The sequence below is a fragment of the Abramis brama genome (assembly GCF_963993115.1).
Source record: "Abramis brama genome assembly, chromosome: 4".
Lineage (NCBI taxonomy): Eukaryota > Metazoa > Chordata > Actinopteri > Cypriniformes > Leuciscidae > Abramis > Abramis brama.
The window spans coordinates 58632924-58656183 of NC_139966.1; the positions used below are offsets into that span (position 1 = coordinate 58632924).

At 36.2% G+C, this 23260-nt stretch overlaps 2 protein-coding genes and 1 long non-coding RNA gene across 3 annotated transcripts in view; 1 reads left to right on the top strand and 2 right to left on the bottom strand.

Annotated features, from left to right (window-relative positions):
- syn3 (synapsin III) overlaps positions 1–1436 on the bottom strand; it is a 56478-nt gene extending 55042 nt beyond the window's left edge. Inside the window, exon 1 of the mRNA XM_084111273.1 lies at positions 1381–1436. The gene's annotated coding sequence lies outside the window, so the exon portion shown is untranslated. The remainder of the gene's footprint in view (positions 1–1380) is intronic.
- Positions 1437–1680: 244 nt separating this feature from the next.
- LOC311081503 (protein mono-ADP-ribosyltransferase PARP12-like) lies at positions 1681–15744 on the bottom strand. The gene is made up of 12 exons (XM_084112052.1): positions 15280–15744; positions 13686–13824; positions 10338–10626; positions 9279–9326; positions 8640–8766; positions 8311–8479; positions 6781–6916; positions 6283–6379; positions 6112–6196; positions 5571–5701; positions 5335–5477; positions 1681–3592 (listed from the first exon to the last, which is right to left on the bottom strand). The coding sequence occupies exons 1-12, from the start codon at positions 15561–15563 to the stop codon at positions 2109–2111; spliced, it is 3132 nt and encodes a 1043-aa protein (XP_083968178.1). The 5' UTR covers positions 15564–15744; the 3' UTR covers positions 1681–2108.
- On the top strand, positions 15471–22806 carry LOC311081504. The gene is made up of 3 exons (XR_014605897.1): positions 15471–15592; positions 22417–22519; positions 22721–22806. It is a non-coding gene; the product is annotated as an uncharacterized lncRNA (long non-coding RNA).
- The last annotated feature ends 454 nt before the right edge of the window (positions 22807–23260 follow it).

Here is a 23260-nt window from a genome sequence, read left to right on the forward strand (position 1 = left end):
TCACTCACTCACACACACACACACACTCACTCACACTTACACTCACTCACACACACTCACTCACACTCACACTCACTCACTCAGACACACTCACACTCACTCATTCACTCACTCACACTCATTCACTCACTCACACTCACTCACACTCACACACACTCACACTCACTCACTCACTCACTCTGGATGGAAAGATGGATGGATGGATGGGTAGAAGGATGGATGGATGGATGGATGGATGGAAGGAAGGATGGATGGATGGATGGATAGATAGAAAGATGGATGGAAGGAAGGATGGATGGGTAGAAGGATGGATGGAAGAAAGGAAGGAAGGATGGATGGATGGATGGATGGATGGATAGATAGAAGGATGGATGGAAGGAAGGAAGGATGGATGGATAGATAGAAGGATGGATGGAAGGATTGATGGATGGTTAGATGGATAGATAGAAGGATGGATGGAAGGATGGATGGATGGATAGAAGGATGGATGGATAGAAGGATGGATGGAAGGAAAGAAGGATGGATGGATAAATAGATGGATAGATAAATAGATAGATAGAAGGATGGATGGATGGAAGGATGTATAGATAGATAGAAGGATGGATGGATATCTCAAATAAATAAATAATCTCTAATTTTCTGTTGGTTAATCCCATGCTAAATTAATTATACACAATAAAAGTAGGGTAAAAAAAAAGAAAAATAGAAAGAAAGTGCTGCTCAACAATGACACCCACCCACAGCTAATTAGAATAACTAGAATATGATAATGAGCTGTAGTGTGACGCCGTTACGCGCTTGACAGGTTTACCGCGTCGCGTTTGATTGACATGTATAATAACCCTATGATAATAACACTTAAGTCAAATACATGAGTCAAGTCAAAAATGAGCGCATGCGCAGTGGGAATGACATCTAACAGCGTCTGCCAGTGTGTGATGAGAATACACAGAATAAATAACACTGTTCTCGCGCAGGACAGAAGAATAATAAGTGTTCAGATATTTTCATGATGAATAATTAATGAGGAGAAAGAAAAAAACAGAAGTGAATAAAGGCGGCTGTGAGGTTTGAGAATGAATAGATCGATATATGAAGGGATTCCCTCACCGACATCAATATCAATATCCACTATCACAATCACAGTTGGTAAATATAAGAAATTATGAGGTTTTCAAAATTACCCTTAATTTAGACGTGTTATATTATCACACAGTATCTTTAAATACCCAACCATCAAAAACCGGAGAAGGAAAATACAATATGTAGTCTATTTACCAGATTTTCCCTTGTGTACTAATTGTCAGTAATGACACATTACAGAAAAGCCAATAAATAAATAAAAAATGTCATAAATGAAGCCATATTTGGTTTATTTACCTCAGAAACGTCCGTGCTCGTGCCACACCGACTCCAGCATCAGCGCTCGCGCTCACGGTGCATGACGGGAACGTGCGGGACTCGCCGCATTAATTTACTCGCATCCGATTGGACGAACAGTCTCATCCTAATGAATATTTAATGAGAGGTACATACGCGCGCATGCGCAGAGCCAGAGAGGTGCGCTGCTGCTGCTCAGGATCTGATTCTGCACTAGTGAAAAAGATGTAAAGCTTCTTCGATTCGATTAGTGGACTGGAAACATGATTGAGAAGCAAGACGACAGTTTTATCTGTGTATTTTTGTGTTTATTCCGCTTAAAGGGGACTATTAGTGCAATATCACAGAACACCATAATAGTGCTGCATCAGATTTCACACATAAATCAGACATTGATCAAAAGCAGAAAAGCAGCACCTGTTGAAAACAAATGTTCATAAACGCATTCTGTGCCAAATGTTGATTATGTGAGACTAAATGATGCTGGATAACACAGGAAGTGCTTTTATTAACAAAACAAGTAAACACTACATCTGTGATAGTGTACAGGTTCATATTTAACATGTCAATAAACTTAGTATTGTCGTGATGCAAAAAAGTCACATCCTGATATCCTTAAACATTTGAATAACTTAAATTTTCAAACTCGACTGATAATGTTTTAATGAACAGTCGAAACACAAATATTAGCCGTGCTAATGCAACTTGACGCATATTATGATCACAGATCACATCACAACACATTTCTTCTTCTGCGCTTGAGGATTGTGTGTGTTTGTCCCTGATGAAGAGCTTGCCGTGTGATCGTGTGGAAGGAGGCGGCTGTGGTGAGAGGAAAGCGTTGAGGAGCTCGACACGGATTCGCTGGAGCGAGACCAACTCTGAGCGGTTCTGTTCACTCCCGCTGGAAGAGACGGCATGTTCTTCACGGAATACTTCACTGTGCTCTGGGATCCCATGGACAGACTGGACTCATCTATGACACCCACACTCTGATGACACGGTGAACTCTCAGCTCTCCGAGCCGTCAGAGCTGGATGGAGAGGCGTTCTAGGAGCATCTGAGACAGGAAGTGCAGGGGAGACAGGAAGTGCAGTGGAGGCGCTTTCAGCTGAGTCAGGAAGTGCAGTAAAGAGGCGTTTATCCGAGACAGGAAATGCAGTGGAGGCGTGTTTATCTGAGACAGGAAGTGCAGGGGAGACAGGAAGTGCAGTGGAGACAGGAAGTGCAGTAAAGAGGTGTTTATCTGAGACAGGAAGTGCAACTGAGACAGGAAGTGCAGTAAAGAGGCGTTTATCTGAGACAGTAAGTGCAGCAGAGACAGGAAGTGCAGGGGAGGCGCTTTCAGCTGAGACAGGAAGTGCAGTAAAGAGGCGTTTATCTGAGACAGGAAGTGCAGTAAAGAGGCGTTTATCTGAGACAGGAAGTGCAATGGAGTTGTATTCATTTGAGACAGTAAGTGCAGCAGAGACAGGAGGTGCAGGAGAGGCGCTTTCAGTTGAGACAGGAAGTGCAGTAAAGAGCCGTTTATCTGAGACAGGAAGTGCAGTGGAGGCGCGTTTATCTGAGACAGGAAGTGCAGCAGAGACAGGAAGTGCAGTAAAGAGGTGTTCATCTGAGACAGGAAGTGCAGTAAAGAGCCGTTTATCTGAGACAGGAAGTGCAGTGGAGGCGCGTTCAGCTAAAACAGGAAGTGCAGTGGTGACACCCACAGTTGCGTCTAACGTTGAACTTAAGACCGTAATGAGAGAGTCTGTTCCTCCGGAGAATGAAGTGTGTTCAGGATTCGGACCCTTGAGTGAGCTGGCAGATCCAGAGTCGATGATGACTGAGGTTTGCTCTGGTTCTGTGGCTTTAGAGGTTTGCTTTGTTTCTTTTGTGTTTTCCTGAGCGATCCCCGCCGCTAGAGAGACATCACACGCGCCAAAACCCGACCGCACCACCTCAAAAATCCTGTTCTCCTCCTCGTACGTAATAAGAAACTCTGGGTAGATCTGAGACCTGTCAAACACCACAATGATAGAGGGGTCACGTGGATCATCGACACAGCTGTCGTACAGACTTCCTTCAGCGCGTTTGGCCGGAGGCTGGCGAAAACGAGCCGCTCCTCTGGTGTAGTACCCGACCAACACCCTGCACGCGAACACACGCCTCACTGCAAACCCATCAGTCCGCTCGTCCCAGTACCTGGCGTCCTTTGAGAAATAAATCCCTGACAAATAAGGGGGGAAATTAGAATTTACAAGCAAATTTGCTTTTTAAAACATTTCAATTTGTAATGGGTTACTCGTTACTTTACTCGTTACATCAAAAAGTAATCTGATTACGTAATGCACGTTACTTGTTACGTGTTACTTGTTACGCTATTTTGCTTGTTACATCAAAAAGTAATCAGATTACATAATGCACAATACTTGTAATGTGTTACTTTACTCGTTACATCAAAAAGTAATCTGATTACGTAATGCACGTTACTTGTAATGTGTTACTTTACTCGTTACATCACAAAAGTAATCTGATTACGTAATGCACGTTACTTGTTACGCTATTTTACTTGTTACATCAAAGAAGTAATCTGATTATATAATGCATGTTACTTGTTACGTGTTACTTTACTTGTTACGCGTTAAATCAAAAAAGTAATCTGATTATGTAATGCATGTTACTTGTAATGCGTTACTTTACTCGTTACATCAAAAAGTAATCTGATTACGTAATGCACGTTACTTGTTACGTGTTACTTGTTACGCTATTTTGCTTGTTACATCAAAAAGTAATCAGATTACATAATGCACAATACTTGTAATGTGTTACTTTACTCGTTACATCAAAAAGTAATCTGATTACGTAATGCACGTTACTTGTAATGTGTTACTTTACTCGTTACATCACAAAAGTAATCTGATTACGTAATGCACGTTACTTGTTACGCTATTTTACTTGTTACATCAAAGAAGTAATCTGATTACATAATGCACGTTACTTGTTACGTGTTACTTTACTTGTTACGCGTTAAATCAAAAAAGTAATCTGATTATGTAATGCATGTTACTTGTAATGCGTTACTTTACTTGTTACATCAAAAAGTAATCTGATTACGTAATGCACGTTACTTGTAATGTGTTACTTTACTCGTTACATCACAAAAGTAATCTGATTACGTAATGCACGTTACTTGTTACGCTATTTTACTTGTTACATCAAAGAAGTAATCTGATTACATAATGCACGTTACTTGTTACGTGTTACTTTACTTGTTACGCGTTAAATCAAAAAAGTAATCTGATTATGTAATGCATGTTACTTGTAATGCGTTACTTTACTTGTTACATCAAAAAGTAATCTGATTACGTAATGCACGTTACTTGTAATGTGTTACTTTACTCGTTACATCACAAAAGTAATCTGATTACGTAATGCACGTTACTTGTTACGCTATTTTACTTGTTACATCAAAGAAGTAATCTGATTACATAATGCACGTTACTTGTTACGTGTTACTTTACTTGTTACGCGTTAAATCAAAAAAGTAATCCGATTATGTAATGCATGTTACTTGTAATGCGTTACTTTACTTGTTACATCAAAGAAGTAATCTGATTACATAATGCACGTTACTTGTTACGTGTTACTTTACTTGTTACGCGTTACATCAAAAAAGTAATCCGATTATGTAATGCATTTACTTGTAATGCGTTACTTTACTCGTTACATCACAGAAGTAATCTGATTACGTAATGCACGTTACTTGTTACGTGTTACGTGTTACATCAAAAAAGTAATCTGATTATGTAATGCATGTTACTTGCAATGCGTTACTTTACTTGTTACATCACAAAAGTAGTCTGATTAAAAAAACTGGACGTTCAGGGAACGAATACTGTTCTCATATGTTAACAAAACATTCTTAGAACATGTTTTAGTTAGATGGGTTCTACTTGTGATAAAACATACCCTTTCCATAAGCTGCTGCCTCAACCTCCTGAAAGTCACAGTTTCTGTGACACACTCCATCGACAAGAGAGGATCTGGTGCCGTGGAATAAAAGCCACTCACGGCATTTCTCATTGTTTGCAATTTTCATTTGTTCTTTTTTCCTGCAGAAAAAGTATGTTTATGCAAATAAAACTTGGATTAAAGATTTGTGCAAGGTAATCAGTTCTTCTCAACAGGCCTGAACTGATACCCACGTCATGAAGTTTTCCCAGAGTTCCCTGTTTTGCACACGCTCGATCTGTCGGACAGTAAAACCCCTCAGAGTTTCATTGAAGCGCTTCTGGACTCTCACGTAATCTCTGTGAGACGGCGGGAGACAGACTCTCTGCAAATAAACAAGAGATCTGTTTATTAGAGAGCAGCGATGATGATGAAATGATTGGATCGTTACAAAAACTTGCACTTTGGATCCTGTTTCAAAGTTTGTGTTCTCGAGCTCCAAACACTGTTGTTGTGCAAATGAATGGCCAGAACACATTATGAGTTTTCTGTTTTCTGTTAGAGCGGTGTCGTGTTAGCGGCCCCCAAGTTAATAACTAATGATCTTTACAACGGAAGTGAATCAATTAAAACTAACTTTATCTGGACAATAACTTTATTCTAGATCTGCTGTAAAGCCAAAACAATCTCTGTTACTGTAATCTCCTATTATCACTGTGAAGCTGCTTTGAAACAGTCTATATTGGTAAATACGCTATATAAATGAAGGTGACTTGACTTGACAAAAAACTGAACCTGAAATCCAGATTTAGGAATCGCAGTACGGTCCCAAAATCCAGGAACACCTTTAGAAAATGTAGTCTTGCTGGCACTGCAACCTCTGGAAAACAAAGATCACACAGAATAACACAAGACAACAGTCAGAAGCATAACATCAACGCACAGGACACTTGTGAGCGCCGTCACCTCGCTTTAGCCTTCTGGACGTCGACCGATGAAACAAACGCGGGCCGTCGCCTGACGGGTCTCTCTGTGCCGCTAGCTTCATTTCGTTGTTTCATGTCTGTGAACAAGATTATTAGTGATGTTCAAATGGTAACACTTTACAATAAGGTTCATTAGTTAACTACCTTAGTTAACATGAACTAAGAATGAACAATACTTCTTCAGCATTTATTAATCTTAGTTAATATTAATTTCAACATTTACTAATACGTTACTAAAATCAAAGGTTGCATTTGTTAACATCAGTTAATGCACTGTGAACTAACATGAACTAACAATGAACAGCTGTATTTTTATTAACTAACATTAACAAAGATTACTAAATACTGTAACAAATGTATTGCTCATTGTTAGTTCATGTTAGTAAATACATTAACTAATGTTAACTAATGAACCTTATTGTAAAGTTTTGCGTTCAAATCTGAAACCCGCACAGAACACTGGCTTATAACAACAAACCTGTGAAACTGAGCTCATAGAAACGGTTTCCCGCTGTGAACTTGATCCCAGAATCCTCCTGATCCTGCTGTAAATACTCCTGATATCTCTGCTCCAGCTTCTCACTGCTGACTGAAGACAGTCGGTGCATCTCTGCCTGAGGAAAGGAAACTTGTTTATCAGCAGCAGTGATGGGGTAGGATGCTTTTAAAACTATTATGTTACAATATTGCATTACTCCCTAAAAAACTAATTATATAGTTACTTTTTACAGAAAGTAATGCATTACGCTCTCTTCCAGACCTTGCAGGTCAAATCATTACTGTATTAAGAAAATTATTTAAACTGAAAAGTAACTTGCATTACTTAAAAAAAAAAAAAAAGTAACTCAAATAATGTGTAAATTTCTAAAGTAACTGGTTACATAAAAATCTGGGTTAATCTGATTACGTAATGCATGTTACTTGTAATGAGTTACTTGTAATGCGTTACTTGTTACATCACAGAAGTAATATTATTACGTAATGTACGTTACTTGTAATGCGTTACTTGTTACATCACAGAAGTAATGATTACGTAATGCACGTTACTTGTAATGTGTTACTTGTTACATCACAGAAGTAATATGATTACGTAATGCACGTTACTTGTAATGTGTTACTTGTTACATCACAGAAGTAATATGATTACGTAATGCACGTTACTTGTAATGTGTTACTTGTTACATCACAGAAGTAATATGATTACGTAATGCACGTTACTTGTAATGCGTTACTTGTTACATCACAGAAGTAATATTATTACGTAATGCACGTTACTTGTAATGTGTTACTTGTTACATCACAGAAGTAATATTATTACGTAATGCACGTTACTTGTAATGTGTTACTTGTTACATCACAGAAGTAATATGATTACGTAATGCACGTTACTTGTAATGTGTTACTTGTTACATCACAGAAGTAATATGATTACGTAATGCACGTTACTTGTAATGCGTTACTTGTTACATCACAGAAGTAATATTATTACGTAATGCACGTTACTTGTAATGTGTTACTTGTTACATCACAGAAGTAATATGATTACGTAATGCACGTTACTTGTAATGTGTTACTTGTTACATCACAGAAGTAATATGATTACGTAATGCACGTTACTTGTAATGTGTTACTTGTTACATCACAGAAGTAATATGATTACGTAATGCACGTTACTTGTAATGCGTTACTTGTTACATCACAGAAGTAATATTATTACGTAATGCACGTTACTTGTAATGCGTTACTTGTTACATCACAGAAGTAATATGATTACGTAATGCACGTTACTTGTAATGTGTTACTTGTTACATCACAGAAGTAATATGATTACGTAATGCACGTTACTTGTAATGCGTTACTTGTTACATCACAGAAGTAATATTATTACGTAATGCACGTTACTTGTAATGGTTTACTTTACTTGTTATGCATTACCCCCAACACTGATCACCAGAAACGATTTGCTCTTTAACACTTTAAGCAGACGAATGCAGTTGATCAAACATACTATTGATGCGTACTGAATCCAGCGGTTGTACTCGTCTTTCCAGTACCAGGTCCAGGAGGTGGTGAGGGGCATGAAGTCGGGAAGAAGCGCAGAGGATTTTGTAGAGAGACGCCGGACCTCGTCCAAACCCAGAGTCATTTCCTCAAAACAAATGGGCTCGTTTCCAGAACTGTCCAGGAGCGGAAAGACGTAACACATATTATTCATTCAGTTTTCCATAGACATGGAGGTTGGGTTAAAAATATGTAATATATAAGTTATATAACACTCGTGTTTCGAAGGTGAACGAAAGGAACGACATGATTTTCTGAACTATCACACATACACACCTGTGAATGTTGGACGGGTCACAGTAATCACGCTCAATCTGCTGACTGTTGGGTAAGTCGTGCCATGTTCGGCCCACCTTCACCTCCCACTTATAGGGCATTTTAAAGTGTGTTTTGCTGCATTCATCTGCAGACAGAAACGCTGATATCTGAATCTCACTGATCTACTAATGCAGTGTGTTTCAATAACAACCCAACAATAAAAGATGCACAAAGCAATAAAGAGCAAAGTGCCTTATTTCTGTTCACACTGTGACTTCTTGCATGTGTGTATATGTATTTGTTATGAACAATGTGGTGTTAAAATATGACTGGAATTAAAAACAGCTGGTCCGGTACAAGGTGAATGCAGTTCATCAAGTGTTTTGGTTATGTATTTAGTGAGTAGCTTTATAATATATTCAGTCAGTCGATCATCGTCACCAAAAAAGATCTAAATAATGACACTTGTTATTTTAGATCTGAATTCATTTCATAATTGATGAATTTTGCAACATTGACACTCTATTGAACTAAACTGAATCAACAAAACATATAATGACACTATTGTTTTCTGTAGAGCTGCCACATAGAAACACCCTAGCAACCACATAGCAACACCCTAGCAACCACCCCCGAGACATTATCACACACACGTACCGTCTCCGCAGAAGCCTCTGACGAGAAAGGACAGGCAGATCTCGTTCTCTGCAGACGAGATAAAATCAGAATATGAGGCAAATATTCTCGTTGCTTTACTAATAAACCACACTGTAAACCTGAACACTCAAAATAATGAATTGGTTTGAGTAGGACAAACTTAAATTAAACTAATTAGTTTATAGAGAGTATTAATTAGAGTATTTAGCACTTTCTTTGTCTTTCAAGTTTACAGAACTGATATATTTTAAGTAAACTGAACCGTTTCATTGTTTTGAGTTTTATGAAAATATATATTTTAATTTAGACGAACTTAAGTTTAACTGAAACTGGGCTGGGATTTCTATTTCCCAGCATGCTTTGCCCATAGCACTCGAAAGGGAGAGTAAATGCTAAAATTAAGTGTAATATAATGTTTTTTTTTGTGCAAGATTAATGTTAAGTGGGAGATTTAGTAGTGATTAATGTTTTGTTATGCTAATTTAGAAGAATTTCTGTTAATGTTGGTTTTAAGAGAGTTACCATCGTGGTTTGAGAGTAAGTATGTCTAAAGCATTATATTGCTGCACTCACACAACAAGTGCTATACAATGCTATTGTGAACATGTTAGCAAATTAACAAGTTAGCATTTATTGAACTAGCTAGTTATAGCTAGCTAGGTTTATGCTAATACAAATATTCACATTGAGGTTACATGCAAATTTAAAGTTAAAAGTATGAATTAGTTTACTCTTACATTTTACATGTTCTTAACTTGAAAAAATCTGCCAGTTCTGCTTACTTAAACTTGGAATATCTTAACTTAAAAATTGAGGCAATTGATTGCTTTACATTTGAGTTTTGTCAACATATTTGTGTGTTTTGCACACACACACACACACACACACACACACACAACGCCTCGGTTTCTCTCAACATGAGGACAGGAGAGCTGTCAGTCAACAAATGGGAAAACAAAGAAACTTGCGTTACTTATTTGAATGCGTTACTTTACTAGTTACTTGAAAAGGTAATCTGATTACATAACTCAGTTCCACACACCACTGCCCCCAGCACACCTGTGTTAGTCTCCGGCTCGATCCTGCGAGTCCGGGCGCGCTCCTCTCGGGTCTTCAGAGCCAGGATGTTGCGGTAGATGAAGGGAAGGTTGTCCAACAGCTGATGAGACACTCCTCTGGAGAACAGGACTCTTCTCACGCGAGGCTCGTGGAAGTCATGGGTCCGGGTGCAGTCCGCGAGGCCGCAGCGTCCCCGGATGAAGTCCTCGCACACGTGCAGTCGAGTGCACTTCTCTCTGTCGGGACACAGCCCGTCCGGCCCTCGGCCTCGGTTGAACATCACACACACCTGTGATGAAGAAGACAGGATTCACTCATGACAGTAAAATAGGGTGTTATAACTCAGTCTACTGCAGGATGTCCTCTCTCAGTCAGTAGAACATGTGGTTAACACCCAGGCATGCTGGGAAAAAATTAAAAATACCATCATATTCCGTAAAAGCAGCATAATTTTGACAAATAGTGTGATATAAATGTTTGGTCACGCCGCCCATAGGGCTGGGTCTCGATTCAGATGTTCCAATAGAGTGCCGAAGTTATGACATCATTTTGTAGGCCAACCCGGAAGTTAGCGGCGCATGGGTTCCCTCGATCGAAAAGCAATGCATTTTCCCCATAGACTTTTGGAAAATCGCAAAAAATAAGATCTGTGTTCAACAAAGAGTTGTGACCCTAACACGTTTTGTCTATCAAGATAATCTTTACAAGTTAATCCAAAATGTATACATTTTGAAGCCTAAATAAAGCCGTCAGATATAAAATGCTAACGCTATAAACGGACTACAGCACACCAGCTCACCATGGTCGCGGATCAACGTCATCATCAAGCTTCCTCAAACTTTATTTTAAAAAACACGCTCGCTCATTATGATCTGCGCTGTGTATGAACCTATTTTTTACAGTCTATGGTATGAACCTATTTTTACAGTCTATGGTATGAACACTTATCCACTTTTTCATGAGAAATATTGCCCATTCGTTTTTTCCAAAAATGTTAGAAACTAATTTTGTTTATGCGTGCCTCTCTGAGATTTTTTTTATCTTTTGTTAATGTTTTATTTATTCGTTTATTATTTTGTTAGTTTATATAAACCTTAATATTATTTTCTTTGTGATTAAGATTATTATGCCTGATCATTGTGCCCCAAATAAACTTTAAAGATTATCTTTCACTGTATTATGTTTGATTGTATGTTTGCATACCATTTGCTAATTCGCCAGGAAAAAAACGCCCTTTCTCAGAAGCACTAACGTAATGGCCGTATCAATTTCCAGTCCTTTTTCTTAGACGATAGAAAAACCATAGATCGAGGAGAGAACCACTATAAATCTGGACATGAACAGTGCAGCTTAGATTCTGGTTTACTTGCCGGTATTGTAAGGGCCAGCATGAGGGACAAGGTTAATCGAGCCTTGATAAGTAAAACTAGGGAGAGATAGAGGAGTTATAATAGTGTTCTATGTATTTAAGATAACTATACAAATAATCTCTGAACAAGCATAACACAGTTAAATTCCAAACATTTAATATAATAGTTGTATATAATTATATATGTTGAATTTAAAGAGAATTGTCCAATAGCAAATGCTTATTATAATATATTATAATTAAACCATATATGTTCCCTAAATAAACCACAAATACTAATTTTGTTAACATTTTCTAACGTTATATATTTTTACCTGGTAATCCACAAGCCCCAATGTGAGAGCCAGTGTAGTAAATTTTATCTCACATTCACATTACTGTGAGCTGACTGGAGTGTAGTTACAATAGTATACAAGTAGTATACAATAGTTTAACATTTAATTTGTGTGTCAGACAGGCAACTTACAGTGCATTAAGGCTATACATATCAGCGTGTTCTCTGGGAATTGTCCACGTTTATATAGCACATTAAATATAGTTAACATTTACTACTAAAATAACAAAGATTAATATCATTGTTACCTAATGCCTTAACTACCGGTAATGCTGTTTACAAATACAATCATATTATTATAAGTGGGTAAAAGCCAAGTTCACAAATATCAGGGTGCAGGACCCACCCTTTCTATAATTATATCCAAACAAGTTACAATAAAAGTCAATAAACCAGGTATTATTTTGAATATTTTAATTAAACATTTCTCAACGTAACGTTAGCCTTTAATAAAACTGCAGCGGATCTAATCTATTAAACAGTGGCAAAGTAAACAAGCTTTTAGATATTTTAAGAGAAAGACAAAAGGTATTTTAGCTGTTAATTTGGTTATGAAAAACGCTTATTCTTGCTACTGCTAGCCTTTTTTACTCCATCTGGCACAAACCCAGAGTCTCCGCTGGGTAACATCCGACGGAAAATGGTCAAACGAGATTTCATTCGATGACTTGTGGTTGCATCTCGGGACAAAACAAAAATAACGTTATGTATCTTAACTGAAAGGTAAACTTCTAAGACCGTGAAGCTGAAACGCGGGCTAGTGAGAGATTTCATGTTTGTCATGATGACGTCTAAAGTCCCCGCCAAAGGATGTAGTCCCTTTTAGCAACTTGTTAGCAACCACCGTTTTCAAGACACAATAAAGTTTAAAAAAATCACAAGCAGGTTATAACTGGTGTGTTTTATGTCATAGATCAAAACGTGAAAATATTTAGAGGCTTTGTTAACCACAGACCTTATTTCAGGCGATTTAGCAAAAACCCATTCAAAAAACCCATAGACTTTAGGGCGAGGGAACCCGTAGTGCTAAAATGCTAACTCACTTCCGCGTTTTGGCCTACAAAGTGACGTCATAACTTCGGCACTCTATTCCATTCATAAGCTCTCAATTCGATTTGATTTCGATTCGATTTTCGATTTCGATTCCAGATTCGACACAATGAAGATAGATTTAATACAAATCGTATATTTATAAAAAAGAACAGTGAACATAAGTTTATAAGTGGTTAATTAATAAAAAAAAATTAAGAGCCACAAACCTGTATATTAAACTCTATATTTCAAATGCATGCAATGAATAGACTGGATTTTGATGCAAGACGAAAAATTTATCCTGAAAATTGGACAAGTTGGAACCGTCGCATGCCTTGATCAAACGGGATCAGGTTATTTTATGTCTAAGATAAAACACACATAAAATCTCCCAGCATGCAAGCTGCAAGCCTATGGACAGTGGAGGAAAACTAATACTGGCTTTTGGGTGATTGATAAATAAATATGGGAAAAAAAATTGATTTGTGGCCTTGGAGAATCGATGGTGAATCGACCACATTTTAAAAAACGATTAATCGAACAATCAAGTTTTTTGCCCAGCGCTAACGCTGTGACTGTGAAGGAATAACTGATCATGTGATCGGTGGCTCACGGGGGGGAGAAGCCCGCTGTCGGACTGCAGTAATAACACACGCAGATCCTCTCGGCTCAGACGGGTCAGGTGATGCGCTCCCAGGATCCTCATGTTGTGCTCGGATCGCAGCTGCTGGTGTCCAAAACCGCAGCCGTGCCTTAGACACACACACACACACACACACACACACACACACACACACACGTTACTTGTAATGCGTTACTTTACTCGTTACATCATAAGTAATCTGATAAGAAAAAAAATCATACTTTGGTAAATCATAATTATGACATAAAATGTGGAAGCTTATTTCCACCAATAAAAAAGAAAAAAAAATCATACTTTAGTAAAGCTTAATTATGACATAAAAACAAATCATAATAAAAAGTGAATAATATGACATTTTAAGTCATAATTATAACATAAAAAGTTACAATTATGACATGAAGACAACTTTTTAACATCATAATTATAACTTAAGTAATTAAGCATGTTATCACTTGATATGTCAACATCAATTATCTCAGCTTAGACTTTTTAGGGGCCATTTACAACTATATAAGTAAAACATTTTATTCGCTTTTGCCCGTTCACAACGGCGTTTCGGAGGGCCTGAAAACACAAATTGCAAGTTTTTGAAAATTATACCAATATCGTCTCCGTGTAACTGCATAAACGCAAATTTGTGAGAACGGAGACATGACGTCGCCATCTACTGGCCTGGCAGCAAAATACAGCGTTTTTAATCGTTATCGCGGATCCGTGTGAACGGGATAAACAACACTGCCGTCTGTACCTAAACTTTTCAAAAACACAAAGGAAAAACTTTTCCATTTTTAAAACGTTGTTGTGTAAACATAACCTTAATTTCAGAATTATGACTTCGTTTGCCATAATTCCTATTTTGTAATCTGATAATTATGACTTGGTATGTCATAATTTTGACTTGGCCTATTTATCTCATAATGACTTAGCTTGTCATAATTTTGACTTATGTCATAATTTCAAGTTATCGCATAGTTTCAACTTAAGTTGAAAAAATGTGATAAAAATGATCTAATAATTATGACTTTTTATCTCATAATTATAATATAGTATGTCATAATTTCAAGTTTTTATCGCATAGTTTCAATTTAAGATGAAAAAAATTGATAAAAATGATCTAATAATTATGACTTTTTATCTCATAATTATAACTCATGTCATAATTTCACATCGTTTCAAGTTTTTAATCTCATATTTATGACTTTTTATCTCTTAATTATAACTTAGTATGTCATAATTTCAAGTTTTTATCGCATAGTTTTAACTTTTCATCTCATAATTATGACTATGTCATAATTTATACTTGTTATGTCATACTTCTGATTAGTATGACATTTTTTTCATGACACGTGGAAAAAAATGGACTTCCATATTCATCAGATCACGTGGTTATATATTTTCTCTTGACTGAATGTATGAAGTGTGTTTGAAATGAATCAGCTGATGTTTTAGTGGATTGTTCTGATTGTAAAGTGTGTTTGTACATCTTTCTTTCTTCATCATATGTTTGTTATCCAATAAATTCGATTTTCAAGTGCTGTGACAACTTGCCCCGGTCTCCACACACCTGTTACAGCGCCCCGTCATCAGCTCATATTTGCACATGTGAAGGTCTCCACAGGACTGCTCGTCACACTCTCTCCTTCGACACAGTTTGACGTTAGCTTGGGCGAAAACCTCTTTACTTCCGTCCCGCTGTATGACTGTGAAGGCGCCGCTTTCCCGCAGGATTTTATCCAGGGAATTCTGAGGAGATATTTCTGTCAGGCCGAATGAAATGTCCAGGAGTCGCTCGTAATCCATCGCTCCGTGATTCCCGCACAGAACCTGCAGGATCGTGTCCTCCGCCATGATTACTGAGTTTATATACGGGTCAGAGAGTGAGTTTCTCTCTGAACACTGACTCCAGATCAGCACCTGATGGGTTAACTCTCTCCCAGGAAACGAAACTCACGAGCAGAAACCAACATTATGAAGCTGCAGACTCGGAGCCTGCATCTACAGTCCCGCACCCAGAGTCCCGCATTCTCAGACCCCTCGTTTTTCGAGACAGCGCCTCCTACTGTTTCGAAGATCGTATAACACCCTTATCCAAATGCCATTGAAAACAATAGGATGCAATATTACTGTCTCGTTTTATTTAAAGTGATCCAAATAAATATTAATAAATATTAATAATAAGATTGTGTTCCCTGCTTAATTCATGTGCCAGAAAAACCCAGTGTTCTCTGACTAACAAATTACCCAGTAGTTATTTTTTGAGCGTGGGTGTAATTGAAAGAAAATTACTGATGGAAGGGATACAATTACAGATTGAACTATCTTCTGAAAAATATTGTGATATTATATTGCTACAGTGTTTTTTTCTATTCAAATTCCAATTTTTCTTTCAGTTCAAATGGTCTAATTAACATTATACCATGCTAACATTACAAAACCTGTTTTTTGATATTTTGAATGCAAAGCAAAACTCAAATAAGAATAGACAAAACACCAATAATAAACAATTCTGTACTTTATTTAACGATCACCTAAACATCTTGCTGTAAACAGGACAAAGCAAAGAAAAAAGGAAGAAAGAATTGTGTTAGTGACTTTACTTTTCATCTTCAATTGCATAAAAAAAAATTCCTCATTTATAAGTCGCTTTGGATAAAAGCGTCTGCTAAATGTAAAATGTAATGTAAATGCATAAGGTAAAATAATTACTTTCTGGTAGGCGAATGTTCCTTCTTTTTTCATTCTTTTTGCAATTCCTCGACTTCACTAAAATAAAAGATGAATGCCATTGTCAAAAATATTGTGTAATAATAAATAAAAAAAATTTTTTTGCAAATCGTCGCTGTCAGGCGGAATCCTCGTATCTCCAAAACCATTATTTTTCAGGAAATTAAAAAAACTGCATATTTTTTGAGTTATTAAACATTGTGTCGTTAAAGTTGGTATTATAACTTATATTTCTATCATATACTGTTGTATACCAACATTAACACAACATTTCCGCAAAATCATGTTTAATCGGAGATAGGAGATTTATGACTTGGGAGCGGGGAGATACGAGGTTACACTGTCATTGATTAGAATGGTATGGACACAGATTTCATCAAAGTATGCGGTCGCATTGAGCCTTTTGACAAGAGATAAGGCTTTAAGAACTATTCAAATCTAATGATTGTGGTTACATACATCTTCCTAAACTGCATTTTAAACGTTTAAGAGATATGAGTGCGCAATACCAAAATACTAGGCTGTCTAAAATAGGCGGAAATTAATCTGCACGCAAACAAAGTCGGCGGTCGCGTTGAGCCTTTTGACAAGAGAAAAGGCTTCAATAGTTAACCAAAGCTAACGACTGTGGTTACATATATCTTCCTAAACTCCATTTTAATGGTTTAACCTTTAATAGCTGTTTGGGGTCATTATGACCCCACTGGACTTTTCTTTCATTTTTTAAAAATGTTACCTTCATATCAGGGGCATGAAACTCTGGGACTTTTCCTAAATAACCTATCTAAACATGCACAAAAAAACTGGGCTTGATTTGGTTGTTCTAAAGGTGTGTAAATTTTTTTTTACCGTTTAAGCTGTTTGGGGTCAAAATGACCCCACATTGAAAATGAATGGGAAAATGAAAAAAATGACTTTTTTTTATTTTGTTTGTCAAAAAAATAAAATTAAATCCATTATAAATCTGAAAATTTCTACATATAAACCAAGGTCTGGTCCTAGAGCATAAATAAAAAGTAGAACGAACTTTCTATCTCATACACGCACACACACACACACACACACACACACACACACACACACACACACACACACACAAACACATAAACAAACACACAAATGTATGTGTTTGCAACAGAGAGCATTTTTACAGAAATTGGTAAATAAAATAAACAAAACTGGCATAAATCTAAAAAAATGTACATTTAAATCAAGGTCTGGTCCTAGAGCATAAACCCAAAGTGGAACGAACTTTCTATCTCATACACACACACACACACACAAACACACACGTGTATGTCCCTGCAACAGAGAGCATTTTTATAGAAATTGGCAAATAAAATAAACAAAACTGGCATAAATCATTGATAATCAATCTCACATAGGCCATGAATGATGGCCTGTCCATATAAATAAATAAATTAATATATAAAACATTTCAGTCAATACAAATTAAAAGAAGCAACCCAAACAAAAGGCCAAATGACACATTCTAGCTCACATGTTAATACCATAGACTGGTTAATACAGTGAAGGCATAGTAAATTTGATCATTAGGCAATTGTATGAGTTGTAAATGGCTGGCAATAACTTCATATCACAGTTAAATTAATATTGATTAATTTTAATACTTACGTTTTATACGAACTAATTTAAGTAGTCTACATAAATTATATAAAGTAAAATAATTACTCCGGCATTAATTAATTCAATTTATAGTTTTAGGAGAAAAGGTCCGGTAATTAAAAATAGGTCAAAAGGTAAATCTGATTAAATAATTAATGATGACATTCTTTGATATTAACACACTTAATTAATTGGTCTACTTTAATGTCAACTAATTTTAATACAACTTTTACAATGGCTTGTCTACAAAAAGTCCAAGGTTAAAGGCTAACGTTAGCTATCAAAATATTTTCGGGGAAAAAAGGCGAAAAAACATACATTAACGGCTCAAATTTTGTTACAAACTATCTTTACAAATATTAAATGGACTATTCATATGTTTGTGTATCGATGAGCTATAAAGTAAAGTAGTAAAGTATAAAGTAGTTTGATTAAAAAAGAAATCGAATGAGTATGTTTCGCTAAATAAAATTGACGATAGGCTACTCACGTTTCGGCTTAAGTTCTTCAAATGTTTATCCGATTTATAGGAGGCGCTGTCTCGAAAAACGAGGGGTCTGAGAATGCGGGACTCTGGGTGCGGGACTGTAGATGCAGGCTCCGAGTCTGCAGAAACTCAAAACAAAGGCCCGTATGCCAGGAATGCTCTTAAAGGTGCAGTGTGTGGTGTTTAGCAGCATCTAGTGGTGAGGTTGTGAACTGCACCCAACAGAAGTTACGGTGGCCGACAGGAAGTGATGTCGTCGTCTGAGACAGCAGAGAGTAGCCAGTTAAACAATGAGGTTTCTTTACAAAGATCAATTATGATGTTTACTTAATTATTCAGTAAATCGATATGATTGCGAATATTATTGTTACTTGTTCATCATTGTGTCAGTGTTTTATTCGCTGACTTTAGCTCGCTTCTTTACACGAAGAACAACATAGTGACGAAACGCGTTTGTCCATTCAGGGCCACCGTAGAATGTAAGGTACCACTGAAAACACAGTTATGTTTATGATATTGCATTTCTGTCAACAGATCCTCCTAAATATTACACAATGCACCCTCTGAGGTCGACAAACGCGCCGACGCGTTTTGCCGGATTTTCTCCACATTGTAGCACTATAAACTTAAATTACTCCATCATTTATGGTCATACAGAAAAAAGAAATATAAAAAAAGAATCTGTGATATTTCTCCTTTTGTATGTGTCCACTTACAATCAAATCAAAACATTGTGCTTTTGTAAAATAAAGAAAATAAACAGGGTGTGCGTTCTGCCTCTCTGTCGCGGTGAACTTTTTTTTCTTGAGCACGTCTATAAACTGAAACAAAACTCAGCGAATACTTGTCACACATTTATGAGCCATATACCTTTATAAACATTTAAGTGTGTACTTTTAAATGATCGGATTCAAAACGAAAACAAATATTCTCTGTTTAAGTAATTTGTATAAAACCAACAAGATGTCCAGCTTCTCAAACGCTTGCTCATTACAGTTAATTTGGCCACGCCTACTCGCGCAAAAGATATTCACATGCAAATCTCCACATGGAACGCGAACGCGCTCGTTACCTCAACAACAAAACACTTCACTTCACTTTTCGTCGAGTTTGAAAGACGTGCCTGAGCTTACATTGGATTTAGGCTACCTCAGAAGAAGAAGAACGCGATTTGAAGACAAGAAAGATAAGGTAAGAAATTCTTACATAGCCTAGTTTGTTATTGTTGCATAAATGTCACGTTGCAGCTGAACTGTTGCTAGATATATGGGGAATATTATAATATTTAGACCCGTGTTTACTGTGTTTGTGGATATCTGCTCAAACATAGATATGTTTATGGTAACCATAATGTTTTATATTTGAGAGTGATCGCGTTTGAATGTATCATATTTTGCAAGCGATCGCGTTTGAATGTATCATATTTTGCAAGCGATCGCGTTTGAATGTATCATATGTGTTTACTGTGTTTGTGGATATCTGCTCAAACATAGATATGTTTATGGTAACCATAATGTTTTATATTTGAGAGTGATCGCGTTTGAATGTATCATATTTTGCAAGCGATCGCGTTTGAATGCATCATATTTTGCAAGCGATCGCGTTTGAATGTATCATATTTTGGATGAAAGCAAAACGCACCAAACGGCTTCATGTTTTTATTATTATCTCATTTCATATCATCATAACGGATGGAAACATTTGAAGTAACATGATAATCAATATATTTTTCTCTAGCTTCTTTTGGAAGATTTATAGGCTGCTATAGGTTATTTATTGTTATTATTATTTTATCCGCACTGCGCATATACCTTATGCCTACAAGGCACAACAAACCTGGTGTTCATTATATTATATATCGTTGGAAACGTGTGTGTGTGTGTGTATTCTGTGAATTTTAAAAAGGAATTTTAAAAAGCAATTTTAACCAGAAAAATCTAATATTTATTTCCAAAATCATGCAGGCCTTTCTCTTGATATCAGTATGTTCACTTTTTTTTTTTTCAGGTCCCAGATGCCACTGAGGACTTCAACATTCACATGAGTCTCAGTACGTGAACATGGTAAAGTGAAAATCTTGGAAATGAAAGGTATGTACAATGTTTTTAGGAATGGCACAAAGGTCTCTGTCTTTGAAGTGCTTTTTTGGCATTTGTTGTGTATCTTTGGATTATGTTGTGTTGTAAATAAATCCAAACAATTTAAAAGCCATTATTTTTTAAATCTCCTCATTTACAGTATTGTGCAAGGTTGCTCAGAATGATAGGGGCCTGATAGCTCCTAATAGGGCCGTTAGGGGAGGTTCTTTGTCTTTCTCAGGTGAGAAAAGCTTACATATTAATGAGCTCTCGCATAAGGCTTTTTCACACAAAACACGTCGTAAAATTTTTAAATCAATATATTGTCTTATCTGAATGAGCAGTCAGGGTGATTTTCACATAGTTTTGCAGCAAATATTCTAGGCTACGTCATACAATTTTCAAAAGTCTTGTGAAGAAATAATCAGTATGGGTTTCATGGCCTTATTTCAGTGAGAATTTTTTTTTGTATTTTCAAAAACCACGCATAAATGTCATTATCTCAAAACTACAAACTTTTACATACATGCTGCTGATATATTATTGTAGCAGAGTTTGTGCTGAATACAGTGTAATTAGACTTTAGCCATGAAAATGTCACAAGTAACAGAAATAACCAGAAATGTCAGAGCATGTCAGAACACCTCCAGGGCCCAGAAAACAGCTCAGACCTCAGAGGGTTAAGAATAGTCTTAAGCTTTGACTTAAGTGTCAAAAAATTCTTAGTAAAAAGTAAGACTTCTCTAAGAGTACGAGACTTTTATAAGGAAGCTTATTCTTCTTTTTGAAATTTTAACATTTGACAAACAACGAAATGGTGCGTTATGGAGTGTGTGGATCGAAATGACACACTCTCTCCCTTTAACAAATAAAAATAATAATAATTATATCCTCTCCCACATTTTTTTTATTTATTTTTTTCAAATGATTAAATTATTAAATTTCCCCGAGTTATTTTGTAAAATATCTCCTTGTATAATTTGCATTTTTATGTTTGCTATAGATTTAGCATTAGAATCCCTCTTTCAGGCTCGTATTCCTGACAGTAGCACATGTTCCAGTTCTCCTTTCCACAAAATTCACAACTTCCCGTCTCATGTTTACACATTTTATAAAGTGTACTGTTTAGTCTTGTCCAGATCTCATCCTTGATATTATTATCTCATCTCTCCTGTTTTTCCTGCATTTCTCATCTCTCTCCCACTTTCCTTTCAATTCTATAAGACCATGGATCTTTCTTCTCCTTATCATCCCATTGTTTTTGGCACCTTTCCTTCAACCCTCTCTTATCAATACTCTTAATGTCATTCTTATGAAATCTCATGTTATATTATTATTTTTCCACAAGAGGTCGACAAAGACACACAATGTAAGATATTTAGAGCTGAATTAAAAGGGTTATGCATGAAATTGTGAGTTATTATGAATTTAAGTTGAAAGAATGAGGAATGTGCTTAAATGACTATTTATTTATTTATTTATTTATTATTTATTGATCAAATCTAGTAATTAAAAGCTAAATAAAATTACCCCCCCCCCCCAAAAAATAAAAAAAATAATTAAAATGAAATAAAATAAGCTTTCTGGACAACAACAACAATATATATATATATATATAATTTTAGGGCCACTCAAAATGATATATTGCCACCTTTCCTTCAACCTTTTCTTAACAATACTCTTGATTTCATTCTTAGCCTAACAATTAAGTTAATGTCGTTGTTTTTTATGGCTTCTTTTGCTGCCTTATCTGACATTTCATTTCCTTGGATCCCAATATGTGCAGATTATAAGGAAGATAAAAGCAAGACTGATTCTTAAGTGCAAACTACAGGACTATAATGATGTCGACTCAAAATGGCCGCCCTCAACCTCTGAATCACCCAATAGTGAGTCTGCAAAAAATTAAGACACCAAAACATTTATTTTTATATTTAAATGTATTTTTAAAAATTGATTTGCATTATGCAAAATTATTACAAATTAGAGTTGATGCTACGGAATCCTTTTCTATTGATAAATGTCTCCTCGTTTATAGTTTAAGCTTGAAATCCTCATAAAAGTGTCTTAATTTTGCCCTATTTTTCTAGTCTATGATGTTTCCGCATGGTTTGAAGATCAGGTGATTAATGAACTGCCGTACAGTAATGGCCAAACGTGTTGACCAGCCGGAGGGATCTTCATCTTCACCCTTTATCTAAATATTATTAAAAATGTGTTAAAGATTTTGTAAGAATAGTGTGTAGTTATGCTTTTAGTCTATTGTTTTTATGCAACGAAAAATCATGCAAAATCATGCTGAGAAAATTATGAGCACATGCAAAAACAAGAGAACCAGTGAAATTTTAATAACTGATTATGTTTTCAGTGCATTATTTTTCCTGTGAGCTTTTCTGTTTTTCTAAAAACCTGAATATCTGCAGTTTGCCTTTTTTGCCAAATAATTTGGTCAGATAACCTTCACTAAGTTTAATGTTTTGTTCTTCCGTCATATTTTAAAATATATTAAATGTATATATATATATTCCTAATATTAAGATGGTTTACACAAACTTGTTAGGAGTTTCAAATATATATATATAACATAAAAACTGTTCCAATGGGCGGAGCATAGATGCAATATGAAAAAA